Genomic DNA, 18936 nt, shown 5'->3' with positions numbered 1-18936 from the left:
ATATTGCGTTTGGTAAGAAGCCAGGAAAAATACCACATGATCAGATTTCCCAAAACTATAAGGTGTGACATCTAAACTCTACGATAACGCGATAATTTAATTCACTGTTGGACCCTGTTATTGCCTAGGCCTGTTGATATCTTCCCCTTTGGAGCTGTGCCTGTGGTTTGCTTATGCCCCTTGGACCTTGTTATTGCCTACAGTGTTTTACACTTGGGTCATAAAAACAAAGGGCAGGCCATGGAAATTGTCAAAGACACAGTGTTGATTTGACTTGACTTTGTTTTTCTGGCTGTCACAGTTGGATAGAGGCAGACTGCTTGCTTTTGTGAGCGTGGACTTAGGGGAGAATGTAAGGACCAAAGTATCAACCGTTTGAAATGGCAACAGATCATGTTTTTAAAGTTTTTCTCATATTGGGAGTGGTGTTGCCATACAGTTCATGGTGTCTTCCAACAGGTAGGAGTGCCTAACCAGTATGTGCTCATATGTGTTGGTTATGACCTGTTTGCTCTGCTTTGATTTCATCTTCATTATACACTATACTGAATGTAAATATACTCTGATGAGGTGTGTGGTGTGCTGTTATTATGTTGACCTCATGTGAAGCCCACAAATGTTGCCTTTGGGCTGGTGTCGCCTAAGGTATCTTCTCTAGATATAGAACAAAACTCAATGGCACAATATATTTAGCAGTATGTAAGGCTTAAAGAATAATTTAGTACAGTAGTCCACTTTAGAAAACAATTGGTGGCTTGTCCTACGAAAGCATCTTCTCATTCTATTTCTGGTAGGCTTTAACATGAGAGAAACTGCTTTAAAGCAGTAGAACTGCAGGATTATAGTAGACTTCTAGGATTGTGTTGTAAGGAACCACTCTCCAGACCAATGGCAGAACTGGGGTGGCTGAAGGTTTCAGTGTGTTCGTCTCTCTGCACTTTACTGAAATATAGTATTTATTAAAGGACCCTGTCTTGGTAAAAAACTTAATTAATCTAACTCCACTCAATTAGGAACTTAGCCTGAGTTCCTGTTTTTTAATGTATATTGCTACCTGTTACGTAGCTGACCTAGCTGATCTAGATACAGCACAATGTATTTAGCAGTATGTAAGGCTTAAACAATGATTTGTGTGGTGGAAATCTGATAATAACCAGTCTAATGTGAGATCAGTCCTATAATAAGATTTTAGTTACCAAGAGATAAGAAGAACAGGGAGTATCGGCACACTATGTTCTCAAGGACAAAAACAACCACCACAGTCATTTTTAATATTTCACATGGCATGCTTTGCACAATGACATTTTTTATCACCTATTGATTCATTTTGACATTGCATCCAGTACAGTAATCACTCTAAGTTTAAACTATACCTTCATTGTCTCCTGTTGTTTGGAAAACATCTGCTGTTTTTATGGACATAGGCATCGAGACACATACTAGCAAGCAAAGGAGGCTTACCCTTACCACTACATCACACATTTAGCTCATACATTAGCATTGGCACATTCAGCATCATCATATAACCCAGGGGGTTGCCTATCTTCAGTATCCCCCTCACGAGGCAGTTTGACATACTGGCCAGACATTTTCTTTACTGTTGAGTCTATCATTGCCCTAACCCATGGAATCACACAGCAGGCTATCAAAATCAGCAAGTATAATACTATTACCACTGGGGCCAGTAACCTTATTATCCATGCCTTTACTCCTGGGAAAAGTCCAGCCAACCAGTCATCACTCACATTTAGTTGTTTCTTGAGAATTTTAACAAATTGGTTTAAATCCTGTATGCTCTTATCTATTGTGTGACCATCCTCATCGTTCTCAGGGATGTATGTGCAGCATGTGTCTCCTTCCATGACACACACCCCTCCTGGTGCAGCTGTAAGTTGGTCTAACACCTTTCAATTCTGAATCGTCATCATTCTTAATGGAGACAGCTCTTCTTTGGTCACTTTTTGTACTGTTATTGAGGTGTTAATAAATGCCATTAGAGTGTATCTGTTTTCCTCCACTTCTTGTGCCAATGCTGCTGGGGGTTATTCTAGTACAGTTGCTAAGTTGACTTTTATTCCATGACAGTGGTACTGCATGATTTAAAGGCATTGCTATTAAATCTCCCATCTTCTGTTATGCAGAAAGACCATGTATAATTACATTGTTCTTTTCTTAAACTTCCCAAGTCAGTTGTTCCATTTGCAACTACACATGTATTGATTTTTCTCTCTCTGGTGGCACTACTAGGTATGTTGTTATTTTTACCTTTTCTGTGGGAGGCCATGCAAGAAGATTTATCTCTGGCATGCAGACTGGATTTGTACTCGATTTTACTTTAGGTGGTTGAGATTTGAATTTACCATTGTGATAATTTCGGTTACCCCCTGGATGTGTGGCTGACATAATCAGACAGATTTTATATGCATCATTCAAATCTCACACGCTAAGCATACTACTTCCTGCTGAATGCGGCATATGCGAACATACATAACACTCGGATCGATTCGCCTTTTTGACCTTGCATCTTACATACAGTATCTAAACCACAAATTTTGGTGGTTAGGGTGCAGGTCCCAGTCAGTTGCTTAGCTCCTCATTCATTTCAAGTCTTTTTCAGGATTCATCCATTGTTGGAGCTTTAGGTCTTCACCGCCTGCTCTTGTTTAGGTTGTATTGTCTGGCCAGAGGTTGCTAGCACTTAGGCCCTAGGTGAAGGTCAGTCTTTACCAAAGCCTCTTACTGTTGCTCTGGAACTCTCCTGAAGTGACAAGAGTGTATCCACGTGGCCCTTTCAGCCACTTTCACTGCAGTTTGTGTGGTTAGCAGGATTTGGAATGGCCCCTGCCACCATCTGTGTTTCCAGCTCTTTCGTCTGAAGTCTTTTACCACCACCCACTCTCCTGGTTTCAGGGTCATGCAGGGATCCGTTGACAGGGTCTGGCAGAGCCTCCTGCACCTGTTGGTTTATGCTAGATAACACAGAGGACAAGGTTTTGCCATATCAATCCAATATATTCACCCTCAAACAGTCCTGTGCTGGGGAGCTGTCTTTTCTCAGGCCCTATGCCTGTTTTCATTGGTCTTCCAAACAGGATTTCAAATGGGCTCAGACTGCTTTTTGCTCTCACTCTCCTGCTCCCCCGTTAGCTGGGTGATATGCACAGTGTTGTCTCATGTCTATCCCCATGTACTCTCCGACCTGTTTTAATGCTGCACTTCTGAGTGGTGTACCATTGTCACTGCTTATTTGTGTGGACATTCCCCATTTCTGTGAGTAGTGCCTTATCCACTACTCCTGCATGTTGCTTTCCTGAAAGGAAAGCTTCTACCCATTTTGAAAACATATCTTCCATGACAAGGCAGATTTTTTTTCCCTTCACTGGGAGTTAGTTTGATGACATGCTTTGTATATCAGTATCTAGATTTGTCAGGCATCATCCCCCCTTTTGACACATGGGCTTTCCCATGTGTCAATTTTGCATCATGAGCAAAACTGTGCTATGTTCTCCTCTACTAATTCAACCACTTATTTTGTGTGCATTACCATGGTGTGTCTTTGCCTATGTGTTCTCAACCTTTTGTTGTACAGGACCCCTGGTTCGGGTGTAAGTACCAAGTCCTTTGCTACTTAGCAATCGTGGACCCATTCCCCTAAATCATGCTACTCATCCATCTTGCTCTTGGCCATTGAGATGTATGGATAAGATCGTTTGATGTTAAAGAATAATTTGTTGGGTTCGGATAGGCTTACCGACAGGGCACATCTGCTTTCAGTCCAAAGCACATTCTGTGTCACAATCTTTTCTCTCTTTTCCCTTTCTAAACCATACTTCCTCAAACTCTCTGTTCGGTGCTGTGTGTGTGCTGTGTAGTGGAGTTTCTCTTTTTTTTCACGCAGTCAGTTTTGAGTGCTTGCTTTCTTGCTTTCTCTATCAGCGCACTTCATGGCTCAGTTACATTATCAGGGCATAGTTTCTATTCATATGCATATGTGAAAAAGGCCCGAGTCGGCCATCCCACGTTGTGGGAGGTAGGCTGAAGTTGGTGGTGAAGAGGGAAAACACACGGCACAGGAGATGGTGGCTTTCTTACAAAAATAGCTATTTATTAACCAGGGTAATTCAAAACCCCAAAACATATATACAAAATGATCAGACAGCAAGAAGACTAGGCACAAATCTGTAGCCACGCATCTAGCTCACAGATTTGTCTATGTGCCAGACTTTTAGCTCTCCAGCCTGTCCAAATCTCTCGCACTCAACAATGAGGTGCACGTTATATCAGGCTGCCAATTGGACTGGATTGGTCCAATTAATGTCAATTGGACCCCTCCACAGATGTGGGGGAACCCGGACCCAGCCATTCTGGTGGGGGTATCCAGTCGTTCTTCCCTCTTGGGCTGCAGTGAGAAGGGGGAAGGATTTCACCTTCTCACAGCATATAACACTGGATTCTGGCTGTATTTCACACACGTAAGGGAAACCTCTGTCTGTCTTTCATCCTGGACGCCCTCAGGCGTGGACACCAACCCTATTCCCAGCTCACATATCAAGTCTCTTCCCAACAGATTCACTGGACAACTCTGACACAGCAGAAAAGCATGTTTAAAATGTCCCCTCACATTATCAGCACATGTCAGTGGTTTGGTATATTTTTATTTTGTGATTATTCACACATGGCAGGGGGAACTGGGAATATTTATAACTTTCAGACTCCAGTGTAACACTGAACACAACAGCACAAAGGGGTGCTGACAGATGATGACATTTTAGATTAGTCTACCCCTGCTGGGTTGCTGTATGACCAGCTGTGATGTTTTTGGAAGCCCTTTGGCTTTTTTACGTTATTCACATTGGTTTGTAACTGCCCCTTTGGACCCTGTTATTACAGGGGATAAAACAGACAGTAGGTGATGGAAACTGTCAATCTCTCTGTTGATTAATCAATATTGTTGACAGCCACTTGATTATTTCTTCTTCATCTTTTTCTTTTAACGTATCACCCCCTCCCACCCTCCCCTATCACCTCTCACCCCAGGCCATAGACCCTGGGAGAGTGAGAGCCTGCAGTATTCCCTGGTGGAACCCAGCTCCCTGTTTGCCATAGAGCCCTATAGTGGTCAGGTGTATGTAGTGTTAGCTGCAGGTGAGAGTGGGAAGGTGAGAGACCCACATGGACTCTACGCCACAACAGTGGAGGTGTGAATACACAAAACAGTATACAAGAAAAAGAAAATCTGTGATAGTTTGTCATGAAATGGTCACTTAGAACATTCTTAATATATAATCAAATTAGTTTCATTAATGTATATCCATAATATAATGAACTGCTAAACCAGAGGTAAGCGATTAACCTACAACTTAAAGGGAATGTTTGAAAACAAAAATGTTCTATTTACATTATGAACAACAGTATATGAATGGAAATGCTTTTGTTCTCCCCTGGTTACCATAGAGTAAACCAACAAAATAGTGAACTTTTCCATCAACCAGTGTTTTGACACAGTGATGAGCAAAGTCTGTGAGATGGGAGAGTGAGTGTTGTTATTGTAATAGAAAACCTGCATTTCATTTTTGATTTCCTTTTAACATTTCCCTCTCTCTCTTTCTCTCTCTCTCTCTCTCTCTCTCTCTCTCTCTCTCGCTCTCTCTCTCTCTATATATATATATATATCAGAGCAATGCAGTGTGTGTGTGTGTGCGTGTGCGTGTGTGCGTGTGTGCGTGCGTGTGTGCATGTGTGCGTGTGTGCGTGTGTGTGTGTGTGTGTGTGTGTGTGTGTGTGTGAGAAAGTGAAAGCATGCCTGAAAGAAAAGTGAGTCATCCCCGAACCACTTGCCTCAGCTGTAGTAACTGATAAGGAAGTGTCAATGACCTTCATACAGACCAGTAAACCTGCCAGACTACAGAGCTGCAGAGACCTTGCCAATGTGGTATTCTAGCTAGCTTGCCATTAGCACACTGTAATATATACTGTATACGTACGTATATGTGGAATCCCTCAGTTGAAAAAAAAGCTTTGGCCAATTTACTCCGACAACTAGCCAAAATAGAAGTGTTCATCATGTGCAGCCCAGTAAATGCAAAACATCTATGGCCTCAAATGTATCTGTTAAATATTTATATTTATGCAAATTACACAAATGAGAGGTGACTCAAACTAGTTGAAGCATGCATAGCGATTTGAAAGTGTGTGTGTGTGTGCGCGCGTATGTGTGTGTGTGAGAGAGAGTGAGATAGAGAGAGTGAAATGTTCAAAGCAAATCAATAATGAAATTCAGGTTTTCTATTACAATAACAACACTCACAGACTTTGCTCATCACTGTGTCAAAATGCTGGTTGATGGAGATGTCCTATACCATACATTATAATTTCACATGTAGGGGGTTTAAAAAAAAGAGAGATGATGACATATTAGATCATTCTACTCATGCTGGGTTGCTGTATGACCAGGTGTGATGTTTTACGAAGCAATTTGGCTCTTTTACGTTATTCACTGTTCACATTGGTTTGTATCTGCCCCTTTGGACCCTGTTATTACCTGTGGCGGTGGGTAAAACAGACGGTAGGCCATGAAACTGTCAATCTCTGGGTGTCACTGCTTGCTTTTGTGAGCTTAGGGGAGAGTTTGAGATACAGAAGGAACGGATGGTGAAGAGCTTTAGGCCATCAGGAACAAAATATCAACCCTTTGAGATGGAAACAGGGAACATGGGAAGGTTTTTCTCATCTTGGGAGTGGTGTTGCCATACAGATTGATGCCTACCATAATTCCAGGATGTCTATTCATAATATTCAGTTAATTATATATTTAAAAGATTTTAAGTGACCATATTGTGGTTTTCTGTGTTTGTATTCTCACCTCCACTGTTGCTGAAGCGTAGAGTCCAAGTGGGTCTTCCAGCCTTCACCTGGAGGGTAACCTTTCCACTCTCACCAGGTGTGGCTTTCTTAGAGGCCCTTTGGCTCGTTTGCGTTGTCCACTGTTCCCTGTGCATCTGCCACCATTATGTCACACTGGGTCCTAAAAACAGGCAATTGGCACTTTTGACACACAAAGACAGGCAGACTGCTTGCTTTTGTGAGTGTGGGCTTAAGGGAGAATGTAAGGACCGAAATATCAACCGTTTGAAATGGCAACAGCTCATGTTTTTAAAGTTTTTCTCATCTTGGGAGTGGTGTTGCCATACAGATCATGGTGTCTTCCAACAGGTAGAAGTGCCTAACCAGTATGTGCTCATATGTGTTGGTTATGACCTGTTTGCTCTGCTTTGATTTCATCTTCATTATACAATATACTGAATGTAAATATACTCTGATGAGGTGTGTGGTGGGCTGTTGATTATGTTGACCATGTTTGGTGAGACTCTTTATGACAGAAACTAATCACGTGAAGTTCACAAATGTTCTCTTTGGGCTCGTGGCAGGTGTCACCCAAGGTCTCCTTTCTAGATATAGAGCACAATATAATTTAGCAGTATGTAAGGCTTAAAGAATGATTTGGTACAGCAGTCCATTAAAGACATGAAGTAGTGGCTTGTCCGAAGAAAGTATCTTTTCATTCTATTTCAGGTAGGCTTAAACATCAGGGGAACTGCCTAAAAACAGTAGAATTGCAGAATTATAGTGGACTTCTAGGATTATGTTTTAGTTGTGTGGTCTTAAATTGAACTGTAATAAGCAAGGCCAAGGCAAATCTATTCATACAGCACAATTTATACACACTGGTAATTCAAAGTGCTTTACAAATGAGCAGAGAAATAACTACTCCTCTAATCCCCCCCCCCCCCCAGTTACTAATGTGAACTGCCAGAAGGAATCAGAGATATCGCTCGGGAATATCGATGAAGGCTACACAGGTGATGTTGACTGGGCCATACATTATTTCCTATAGCCATATGTTTTGTTTGAGAAACTAACATGTTAACATTTAAATGTATATGTACATATACATATCTCTGCATTCCTGACCACACCTTTCCTGCAACTGGCTTCGTAAGACTGACTTAACCATGTCGTAAAATGACGGCAGATCACACACTCGTCATGAAAGCTGATATCCAATGGTTTGACAGTGTTATGTTACCTCTATCGGTAACTGTCATGACAGCATCATACAGTCATGACAATTAGCGATTATGCTGACACAACACTGTTACATGACTTGACACTGATTGCTATAACTATTCATGAGTGTATACATCTGCTATGACAAGATTATGACATGGTTGTCAATCTAATGAAGCCAGGTTCAAATAAAGTGCTACCGTGTCTAGTAGATCAGATGTCTAGCTGATCACCAGGAATAAAGAGATTGATTAAGGATGACTGAGCAGAGATTGATTGAGGATATGCTACATAAGGAATACATTTTACCTTTTGTCCTTAACAGCGTATGGAAGTACATTATTCTATCATGCTGACTAGTGAGTGTGTACCTGTCATGCAGGTGAGGTGGACATCCTGCGGGGGATTCCCAGCGGTGAGAGCCTGGTGTTGGAGGCTCATCTTTTTCCCGGAGTCACGTTTCTGAAGTTCAACTATACCGCTGGGGACTCGTCCGCCATTATCAGCACAAGCAAGCCACTGGATGCTGATACTGTGGGGGTAAGTCAACCTAGTCCTGGTAGACGTTACGATGATGAAGGTGGTGGCAGAGATGAGGATAGTGATAATAATAGTGATGATGAGGAAGATAATGAAGATGATGACAATGCCAATGATGATGACAATATGTAATGCCAATGATGACGATGATGACGAAAATGATTACAGAACACAGAATAACAGAAATGCCCCACAACACACTTTAGGTAGAAATTATTTTGAGCGTACACTAAAATCTCATTTTAAGACACAGACACACCTAGACAAACAGCAATACTAGCGACTCAAGTACTGATCAAGTAATGTTGAATGATTTGTTTTGTAGGTTGGTGGATTGTTATACTATGCTGTGAAATGCTCTGGGACTGGGGTGAGTCTCAACGAATGTTATGAGTAATGTTATATGTTATTAAATGTTATGAGTGATGTTTTACGTGTAATTAAATGTTATGAGTACTGTCATATATATAATTAAATGTTATATTGAGTAACAAAATTCATGCGGTTTTACACAAAAAATGCCTTTTTGTATAATCTTCCCCACAGCTGAAGAACATTCGCTTACTGACTATCTTGGACAGGAATGATAATCCACCAATCTTTCAGCAATCAGAGTATAGTGCAACAATCTCTGAGGTAAGGTCACACAACTGGTCTATGGTTGACATTGTCTTATGTGTCTTGCACTGTACACTCTCACTTGTTTTGAACAACCTCACCCCCTACAAACACACACACACACACACACACACACACACACAAAGCAAAGCAAAGCAAAGCAAAGCAAAGCAAAGCAAAGCAAAGCAAAGCAAAGCAAAGCACAGCACAGCTATGAGAAGCATTAGGCACTCCTGTTAGTGTGGAATTTATAACCAATTACAATCCTCTACCTCTAACTCTACCTTCCCTCCAATGAAAGACACTGGGTGTGGGCTCCTCAGTGGTGAAAGTACTGGCAGTGGATGCTGATGCCACTGATGCCAACAACAGAGTGACCTACTCCATCCAGGTAAGCCCACCAGGCCACTGTAGTTAGTTACCTTAAAGGGAGAATGGTAAACAAGTTCAATTAAACTGATGTTTTCAGTATTTCAAGTATATTGAAAAATGTATTCAGTATTTCAAGTATATTTCCAACATGAATAATAAAGGCTTAGCAACTCATCTAAGGTTTACAGCTGCTATAAGATTGCAGAATATGGGGCAGACTCAGCTTTCAGTTGTATTATCTTGTGATCTTGTGTGCTTGGAGATTTATTTAGGCTATTTTTAAGAAGGGAAAAGAAAGTAGTCAGGTAATCCTGACTCACTGTATTGAGCAAAACATTATCAAGTCTCAACGTTTCTGATGTTCTTTTGTTCTGTGCCAGGCTCCAGAACCAAGTGTGTTTGAGATAAGGGTCGATGGACTGGTTCAGGTGAAGGAACGCCTAAACTACAACACAGGCAGTCGCTACACATTCACAGTGGAAGCACAAGTAAGTAGTAGTGATGTGTGTAGTGATGTGTGTGTGTGTGTGTGTGTGTGTGTGTGTGTGTGTGTGTGTGTGTGTGTGTGTGTGTGTGTGGGTGTGTGTGTGTGTGTGTGTGTGTTTGTATGTGGACATGCATGCTGCCTATAACCATTCAACCATGTATTTGCCTACATTCTGTCCATCAGGACCCTGGAGGCCTCTCGGACACTGCGACTGTGACAATTGAGGTGACAGACTTTGACAACATGAACCCTTATTTTGATCACAGTCTCTATGAGGCCACCATACCAGAAAATCAGGCAAGTGTCCTTTAATCTTTAATAGTTATACATTGAAAAAAAAATATTTGAATACAGAGAATGATTAATGTATGCATAAAAGGCCAAAACCGAAGACTGAAGAAGAATCTACAAAAACACTCAGAAAAAAGTCTTAGAATTACCGAGGCAAAAACATGACATTGCATATGCACCTTAAACAAGGGTAATTTCACAGAGAACCATGTAATGCTCTAAAACAGCTCTCTAAGAATGTGTGTAAAATATTGCTTTCTTGCCCACATCAGAGAGGGCCTCTGCCTTCAGTCCTACCAGCGGCTATAAAGGCCCAAGATGGCGATACGGGCATCAACCAGACGGTGACATACAGCATCACAGCAGGTAGGGGGCTCTCCAGTCATGTTATAGTTTTGGGGTTTACATTACATATACATCTGTTCATTTGGCAGACGCCTTTAACCAAAGTAAACTACAATTGAGGAACAACACTTAAGCTATAGTATAGTAAGTCTGTAGGCCTGTTTATGATGTCCTTACACATTTGAAGATCCTGGCTCTTTTGCTATCGCAGCTTTCCTACCAAAACCACCAGATGTAATAATTTACAACTTTGCTTCATTCTGTACGTCAAGATCTTAGGACTAATTAGGTCTCTAAATGTATTGTGTCACTTATGTGAATTCCTATCACCTCAGTGTCCCCAATCAAGTACCAGGATTCCTTTACCATTGCTGCGAATATTGGAATTGTAAGTGTGACAACCCCACTGGATCGAGAAGAAATAGCCTCTGTGACTGTGCAGATAAAGGTAAGATGAAGTTAGTAAAGTTTAATATTTCACTTGGAATATACGTAAACCAAGTAGCAGGCTTCCAATGACTTATTGAGGGCAGAGTGATGTTTTGATGGTGTGACGAGAGTCTTATTATAGTATTATTATTATTATTGTCGTCCGTGTGGTGGAAAGTCAACATATGATTTATTTTACTGAGTTGCTCATTGCTGTTCTGTTTATTGTGTTTATTGTGTTCACTAGTACACCATGTTCACTAGTATGTTAATCAACTTTTTAATTCTTTTTAGTTCTACGCAATCAGACAGTGTAATTGTTTTTCCCCCTGAGTCTAAGTTTTTTACCCTTCTTCCTCTACTGCGCATTCTATCCATGGGCTCCATCAGGCAGTACAGCAGGATGACAGCTTTAAGACGGCCAACGCCATGGTGGTAGTTAGCATTGAGGACATCAATGACAACCCCCCGAAGTTTGACAAGGCCGACTACTCCGTTGCGGTTCTGGAAAATTCTCCGGGGGGCTCCTTCGTTCTCCAACCCAAAGTCACAGATGAAGACCTGGTAATGTCTTGGGGGCCATATAAAAATGTCATATGACAACAATATATATTATTATACTATTTTATGTATGTACTGTTATTGCTGACATTGACATCTTTCAAAATGTCAGATGTTTGATGATAACGTCTCATCACAAGATCATGTCATTGTTATTACAAAATGTCGAAGTAAAGCCCCTCAATTTGTCCACACATCTATGAAATGTCACAAACATTATTGGACTCCTGAACTGATCCTGTCCACTTTAAAGGGAGGATTCATTGGAACAATCCGGCTCATTCCAGACACCGTGCCCTTTTCAGTTAGCCAAGATGGCACCATAACGGTTAAGACGTCGGTTGGTCTGGATAGGGAGACTGCCCCCAGCTTCCAATTTCAGGTCAGAATTGAATCCATTTCTCTGCATCCTAATTCAAGCAGTTAAGGACAGATATAGGTTGAAGAGTATGGCTCTATCAGACAACAAACATATAATTCATATTCAAAAGTCTGACCAATGGAGTCATTTGAAGTTTATTATTTGAATATATTTGTTATTAGCATCAAGTCCTATGTGGATATAATGCATATAATGTATAAATAATGTATTGGGGCATAATCAATCCATCCAGTTATTATATACATATTATCTCTCTATCTATCTATCTATCTATCTAGCTGCTCTACATATTATCTATTACATTCATACCATTTATAAATAAATGTATTTGTCATCCTTGTGTGATGTTAAAGGTCGAAGCCAGAGAAGACGCTGCTCCCAATAACATAGTGACAGCTAGTGTTAACATCAGCCTTCTGGACGTGAACGACAACAGTCCCCAGTTTGGGAGCGCCCAGTACGAGGGCAAAGTCTTCATCAATCAGACTCAAGGAATGCTGGTTGTCAAGGTGATGTGTTGTCTTTGTTGCATGTGGCCACACCTGCCTCATTCAGACATCTACCCCGTGAATTTATGGCCAATGTCTCTCTCTCTCCCTCTCTCTCTCTCTCTCTCTCTCTCTCTCTCTTTCTCTCTCTCTCTCTCTCTCTTTTTCTCTCTCTCTCTCTCTCTCTCTCTCTCTCTCTATATATATATACTGTAAAATGCATAGGGCAGTGAATTAAAACATTATAAACTGTAAAATGCATAGGGCAGTGAATTAAAGTGAAGCCACACAAAGTTACAGGTTACAGATAGTGTGGAACTTAGGCCTCCTTTCTTTTACAATGCCAATAACGTGTATATATATCTGTCTCTCTCTCTCTCTATCTATCCATCTCTCTTTTTATCTATCTAACTGGCCAACTCCATCCATCCATTACTACTGCCTTGGTGTCCGCTGAAACTGATTACTCATGTCTGTTCACAGGTTGAGGCATCAGACCCAGACGAGGGTGTGAACGGACAGGTGACTTACTCCATTGACGGTGGCAACCAGGATGGTTACTTCGCAATCAGTGCAGACACCGGGGAGGTCACCCTGGCAAAAGTCATCCCACTGGAGGAAAACAGATTCCTGCGGTTCTCCCTATATGTGACAGCCAAAGATGGTAAGCCGCCATTTCCTCTGCATTTTGGAAAGCATTATGAAGACCACACATGTTCCTGCAGGGTTCTACAAGCTGTGGATCGTGTATTACTGCCCCAATGGTGAGACGATAATGAGAATGAGATCAATATTTTTTGTTAAATCAAAATATATTTCTGTGCCTGAGATTGTGCACATTGTGGGATTGATGATACATATCCAGCAAAGAATATAATGTTACAACAGTGAGCTTCAATCAGGATTTGAAGTAATGGAGAGGGCAAATGATCTCACTCAGTTTAATATTTGTACAACAGCTCAACAGTGACTTTCTGAAAACATATTATGGGATATTTCATATGTGAACCCTGAGCACAGTAATGGTATTTTTCTATTGTTCTTCCCTATCACACAAGGAGATCAAGTTGTCAAAGACTGGTGGTCTGTCCAGCAAAGAAGCTTCACTACAATGTATGAAATAATTGAATGATGATACCAAGTTAAATATTCTGACTGCAAGACGTCTTCCCCACCTATAGGTGGCGACATTTCCCGAGCATCCTCAGTGGTGGTGGACATCCTGGCTCAGGACCCCAGGCCCCACTTCCTCCAGCGCACCTATCAGGCGAGAGTGGAAGAAGAGAGGGATGCTCCAATGCAGATCCTTAAAGTAAGAGCCAAAGTATTTCCTATGTAGTATTTTTATTTTGATAAGGTTTTTAAGTCTATAAGTTTATAATGTTTTTGTATGTGAAATATATGATATGTTATTTCCATTTTTTACCTTATATCTGATTGATTTACAGTTGCGTAAAGATTGAGATATGCATGGATATAGGTATAAATAAATTACTCTCGATCTATCATGCCCTTTGGTTTTAATGGCATGTCAAAAATCTCTCCGTTCACCTGTCAAGATACACAGATATTTTTTTATTACAATTATCCACTTTTTGTATGAGCATTTCTCTACATAGACAAAATCACAACTACTGGGTTACTGTCCTCCATTATAAAGAGAATATATTTAAACAACTGTTTCATGAGTTAAGTTCAAGACCAAAGATTTCTCCGACTCACCAACCTTCTTGTTCACAGGTAGCATTCCTGTCTGTTGCTCCTGTCTTCCCAGTGGTGCTTCAGGTGGAAACTGAGGCTGACAAGTTCTCCATAGACAACAATGGGGTGCTGTCCACCACGGCCAAACTGGACTACGAGACCAAGGCGAACTATAGTGTCCAGCTGTCTCTGTCAGACGGCACCAATCGTGACGAGGCGGTTGTGGCGGTTGAGGTGCTGGACATCAACGACAACAGCCCCGTGTTTGCGGTCAACCCCATCACCATCAGTATATCAGAGGATGCAGAGGATGGGGAGAATGTCACCGTGGTGACAGCCTCCGATGTGGATGTGGGGTACAATGGTGAGGTTCGCTACAGCCTGCAGGGTAGTGAGGGAAGGTTCAGCGTGAACCCTGAGTCAGGACTGATCTATGTGGCCACGCCCCTTGACAGAGAAGAGCAGGATGAGATCAACCTCGAGGTCATCGCAATGGACCAAGGTCGGCCCGCTCGCTCGGCAACTGCAACCGTGGTCGTCACAGTAACCGATGTCAACGATAACAAACCGGTCTTCTCCATGGCGCAGTACTACATCACTGTCTCAGAGGTCGACGAGCCCGGCTTGCTACTGGCCAACCTGACGGCGACAGACAAGGACGAAGGGATGAACGCTGACGTCTCGTACCACATCGCCAAGCAGGACCCAGCCACGACACCCACGACGTTCAAGCTGGACGTCGCCACCGGAGGGCTCACGCTGGAAGAGAAGCTGGATTACGGCGTCGCCAAGCGGTACATCCTGACAGTGGAGGCAGTGGACAGAGGCATGCCGGCCCGGACAGGGAACACCATGGTGACGGTGCAGGTGAAGGACGTGAATAATAACCCGCCAGAGTTTAGCCAGGAGCGCTACGACGTGGCCGTGCCAGAAAACTTGGCCGGAGAGGCGGTGCTGGTGTCCCTGGAGGTCACGGACAAGGATACGGTGAGAGGAGGAAAGGAAAGGAGGTTAAGGAAAGGTAGGGTAGAGAAAAGACCAGTAGAGTTGTTGCCTGGCAGGTAGAGAGTGATAGACGGTTAGGTTAATGTCTAGAGGATTGGTTGGACAGGGTGAAACAAATTAAGACATTGGGGAAAAAAGGCGGGACATTTTGGAATAAATTGATTAAATCAAAAATATTAGCAGACAAATAGATTGATTACTATATGGGGAATAGATTGATGAGCATAACTAAAATATACGTGTTTGTTTGTTATTTGAACAGGATGGCTTCTCTAATGGACATTTCATCATGACCAGTGATATTTTCAACATCAATAAAATGGGCGCTATCTCCCTCAATAGCAATGCCACTTTGGACAGAGAGAAGCAGGACATCTACACTTTTCAGGTAAGAGACTCCATGCAACATGTCATCACTTCGAAATACCCACTTAGCATTTAAATGGAACAACAAAAAATAGTGCTGTCAGTTTAACTCGTTATTAACGGCGTTAACGCAAACCCATTTTAACGCCGTTAATTTTTTTTATCGCGAGATTAACGCGATTTTCTTTTTTATTATTATTATTTTTTTTATTTTTTTTTAGATGAACGTTCTTTTTGGCCTCGCAAACTGTGTAGTAAGCTAACGTTACGGTTTGAGTGAATGGTGAGCGCGATACGGCGAAATGGATGATAAAAAGCTTCTGAATGGAAAGTTTACTTTTAAAAGTTGTGTTGTGCAATAGAAGCGAGCTTCACTGTTGTCTGAAAATGTCAACAGGCAGCTGGCTGAAAGCAAAGAAGTAGTAGGCTTACCTTTTATTGGTAACCTAACTGTTACGGTTCATTGTTTCTGAAATAAGAGGCCTGACTGCTATGTTCCCAGCAAACTTGAAAAAAATTAAATATTAAGCCCTTGTCTTGTCCACCTGAAATGTGCACTTTATCATTTTATTTTGTACCGCCCTGTTTGGCAATGTTGGTTTTCAATAAAATAAAACATTTGCTTAAAGCAAGCCAATCCACTTTTCCATGTTGATAAGGGCATTAAAATAAAAATAAAATGATGGAAAAAATAAATAAACGAAGGGACATTTAGAATAGATACAAATTTGCGATTAATCGCAATTAATTTTGAGTTAACTATGACATAAATGCGATTAATCGTGATTCAATATTTTAATCGTTTGACAGCACTAACAAAAAAGTTTTTTTATGAAGCCCTGGGTAGGTTCTATAGATCTTTTGCTTATACAGTGGAACTTTCTTTTGATATGAAGATTCCAAAGGTTCCTTTTCTCTCATGTCTGGGAGAGAACCACAGCATTCTACACAGAACCAATAACAGAAAGACCTGTGCTTGGAGAGCATGCAAAAAATAGTGTCTCTATCAGTCTACAATCTTTCATGTTTCTACATTTGTATTCTTGTTTAGTGTTTTGGCAGGCGCTTATATTCAAAGGGACTTTCAAGTGACGTACAAGGCAGGCAAATAGCCAAGAAGAAAAAAGGAAAAATATGTTGGAGTTTTTTAGGACTTCAGATACGACATAAGGACTGTGTCTTGTGTTGTGTCTTATGTTTTAAATGTGCCCGTGACTCACCTCGTAGAGCGACTGATAAAGTGCCAACAACACAGAGGAAGGTGCTAACAACACCAAGACCACGGGTCTGTGTGAGAAGGTGAAATCCCCCCTGCTCACTGCGGCACCAAAATGGAGTTTGACTCGTGTTGCCCTGCCAGAGACTTGGTTTATGTTTTTTTTTATGGTCGGAACCAATTAGAGCCCAATGGGCTGCCTTATTTAAAGGGTGCCTACTTGCTTAGTTAAAAAAAGGCATTGGAGGCATGAGAGAGGCCTGTGAAAGGCTTGAGAGAAAAAGAACACTTACCTGCTGTGAGGTTAAGTGAACACTGTATTTAGATGCGTGAATACAGAATGTGCCTAGATTGTGCTTAGTAGAGTGCCTTGAGTACTCTGTGTGTTTTTGATTTATGTTTGTTTATTTTGTGCACTTGTTTGAGGTCAATACCAGAGAGTCCCCTTGTAAAATAAATAGACATATATTTTTGTAAGAAGCCACCATCCCCTTCACCCTGTTTCTTCCTGACTTCACCACCGACTTCAGTGGCACACATCCCAAAACGTTGGGTGGCCGCCTCTGTCTCTCACAGTCTGATTCCCAAGGTGCCCACATAGGCTTCTGATGAATATGTATAACTGTAAAATGCTTTGGATGAAAGCATCTGCTAAATGAATAAATGTAAACATAATCCACACCCAGATTGTGGCAGTGGACCAGCCGTCGGACGGCCTGAGTGCGACTGCTCAAGTTAACATCACCATCATGGACATCAACGACAACAACCCCGAATTCCTCCCATTCCCCTCACCAATCGCCATTGTCGAGGGGAAGTACACAGCGGTAGCCCCGGGGGTGATGTGCCAGATCCGGGCCGAGGACAAGGACGCAGGGGAGAACGGCCGTGTGACCATTTCCACGTCATCCTACAGCGAGACCTTCACTTTCAAGGAGGTAGAAACCCATTTCATGTCTGTCCACTTGGGTACAGTTGCATTTTTTTTTAATCCCTCTTTCACAGAAATTGGACTCAGGAGTGGTTGGCCAGGTTCTGCCCCCCTATTGTTCCTGGCTCAAGTTTTTCGCTGTGAATTTCTGGTGACTCGAGAATGTCTCAGCTGCAAACCTGTTTGTTTTTCATAACATTATTCTCCTACGTCTACTCTTTTGTTTAATATTGACTCTTCAAATACTCGTCTGTGTACAGTCTTGATTTTTTTTCATGATTATCTTACCGAAAGATCAAAGGGGATAAAGCCTAAAGTGTGAAGTGAAGTGTTACAATGACTTTCTCTTTAGGATGGGACTCTAGTGGCTCTGGCTGAACTGAACAGAGAAATACAGGACTCGTACGACCTGGTCATCATCGCCACTGACCATGGCAAACCCCAGAGACAGGTAGGGACTGAAGTGACAGAGTTTCATATTTCTCTATCAGTTCTGAAGAGGACTGTCCATTCTGCTATCTATAATTATATGCTTAGAACAATTCCAAGGGACCTTTTTTCTGTTTGCTGACTTCAGTTTGCTTGTCTCACAAAATTCTCACAGACCGTCACCAACATAAGAGTCACGATCATCGATGTCAATGACGCCCCAGTGTTTAGTACGGACAAATACATCAAGAACATCCTGTCCACGGAGAGCAAAGGAGGAAACCTGGTGTTGACTGTAAAAGCAACAGATAAGGATGATGGCAACAACTCTGTCATCACATACAGGTGATTTTGTTGATGATTTCTTTAAAACCAGGCGTTGCATCAATGATACTTGAAACTGAGACGCTTATGTTACAGTGTTGAAAATATAAAAATATCTTCTGTATTTTAGTTTCTCTGGTCTGTATTTTAGTTTCTCTGGTTTCTCTAGATTTTTTTTAGATTCACAAAAACAACACAATGAATAAAGATAAGACAAAAGTTGAAAAGATACGAGATTTCAGTAAATTATATTATATATAGCAGTGAGCACTTTCCACACTGTTCCATAACCAGCAGTGCATGTTTCATCTCTTCCATCCAGTGTTGCATCTGGTGCCTCAGAATACCTGAGCCTCAATAGTGAAACTGGTAACATTGTGTTGA

The 18936-nt window shown here is 41.6% G+C and overlaps 1 protein-coding gene across 1 annotated transcript; it reads left to right on the top strand.

Moving 5' to 3' along the window:
* The first annotated feature begins 209 nt into the window (after positions 1-209).
* On the top strand, positions 210-18296 carry LOC116219047 (cadherin EGF LAG seven-pass G-type receptor 2-like). The gene is made up of 20 exons (XM_031561950.2): positions 210-459; positions 7794-7859; positions 8450-8607; positions 8933-8977; positions 9154-9243; positions 9527-9616; positions 9978-10085; positions 10268-10381; positions 10648-10741; positions 11056-11168; positions 11540-11713; positions 11964-12092; positions 12446-12601; positions 13064-13244; positions 13762-13892; positions 14321-15268; positions 15549-15674; positions 17555-17806; positions 18152-18250; positions 18291-18296. Exons 1-20 carry the CDS (start codon positions 381-383, stop codon positions 18294-18296), a joined length of 3159 nt encoding a protein of 1052 aa, XP_031417810.1. The 5' UTR covers positions 210-380.
* Positions 18297-18936: the final 640 nt, after the last annotated feature.

Source organism: Clupea harengus, chromosome 24 (assembly GCF_900700415.2).
Source record: "Clupea harengus chromosome 24, Ch_v2.0.2, whole genome shotgun sequence".
Lineage (NCBI taxonomy): Eukaryota > Metazoa > Chordata > Actinopteri > Clupeiformes > Clupeidae > Clupea > Clupea harengus.
This window is presented reverse-complemented; position numbering and strand designations above follow the sequence as displayed.

Bases quoted from the DNA above. Each gene is read 5' to 3' on its own strand.
- LOC116219047 (XM_031561950.2), top strand. From the start codon at position 381: ATGGCAACAGATCATGTTTTTAAAGTTTTTCTCATATTGGGAGTGGTG. The intron at 11,714-11,963 runs GTAATGTCTTGG...TCCACTTTAAAG, and splicing joins AAGTCACAGATGAAGACCTG to GGAGGATTCATTGGAACAAT. The intron at 13,245-13,761 runs GTAAGCCGCCAT...CCCCACCTATAG, and splicing joins ATATGTGACAGCCAAAGATG to GTGGCGACATTTCCCGAGCA.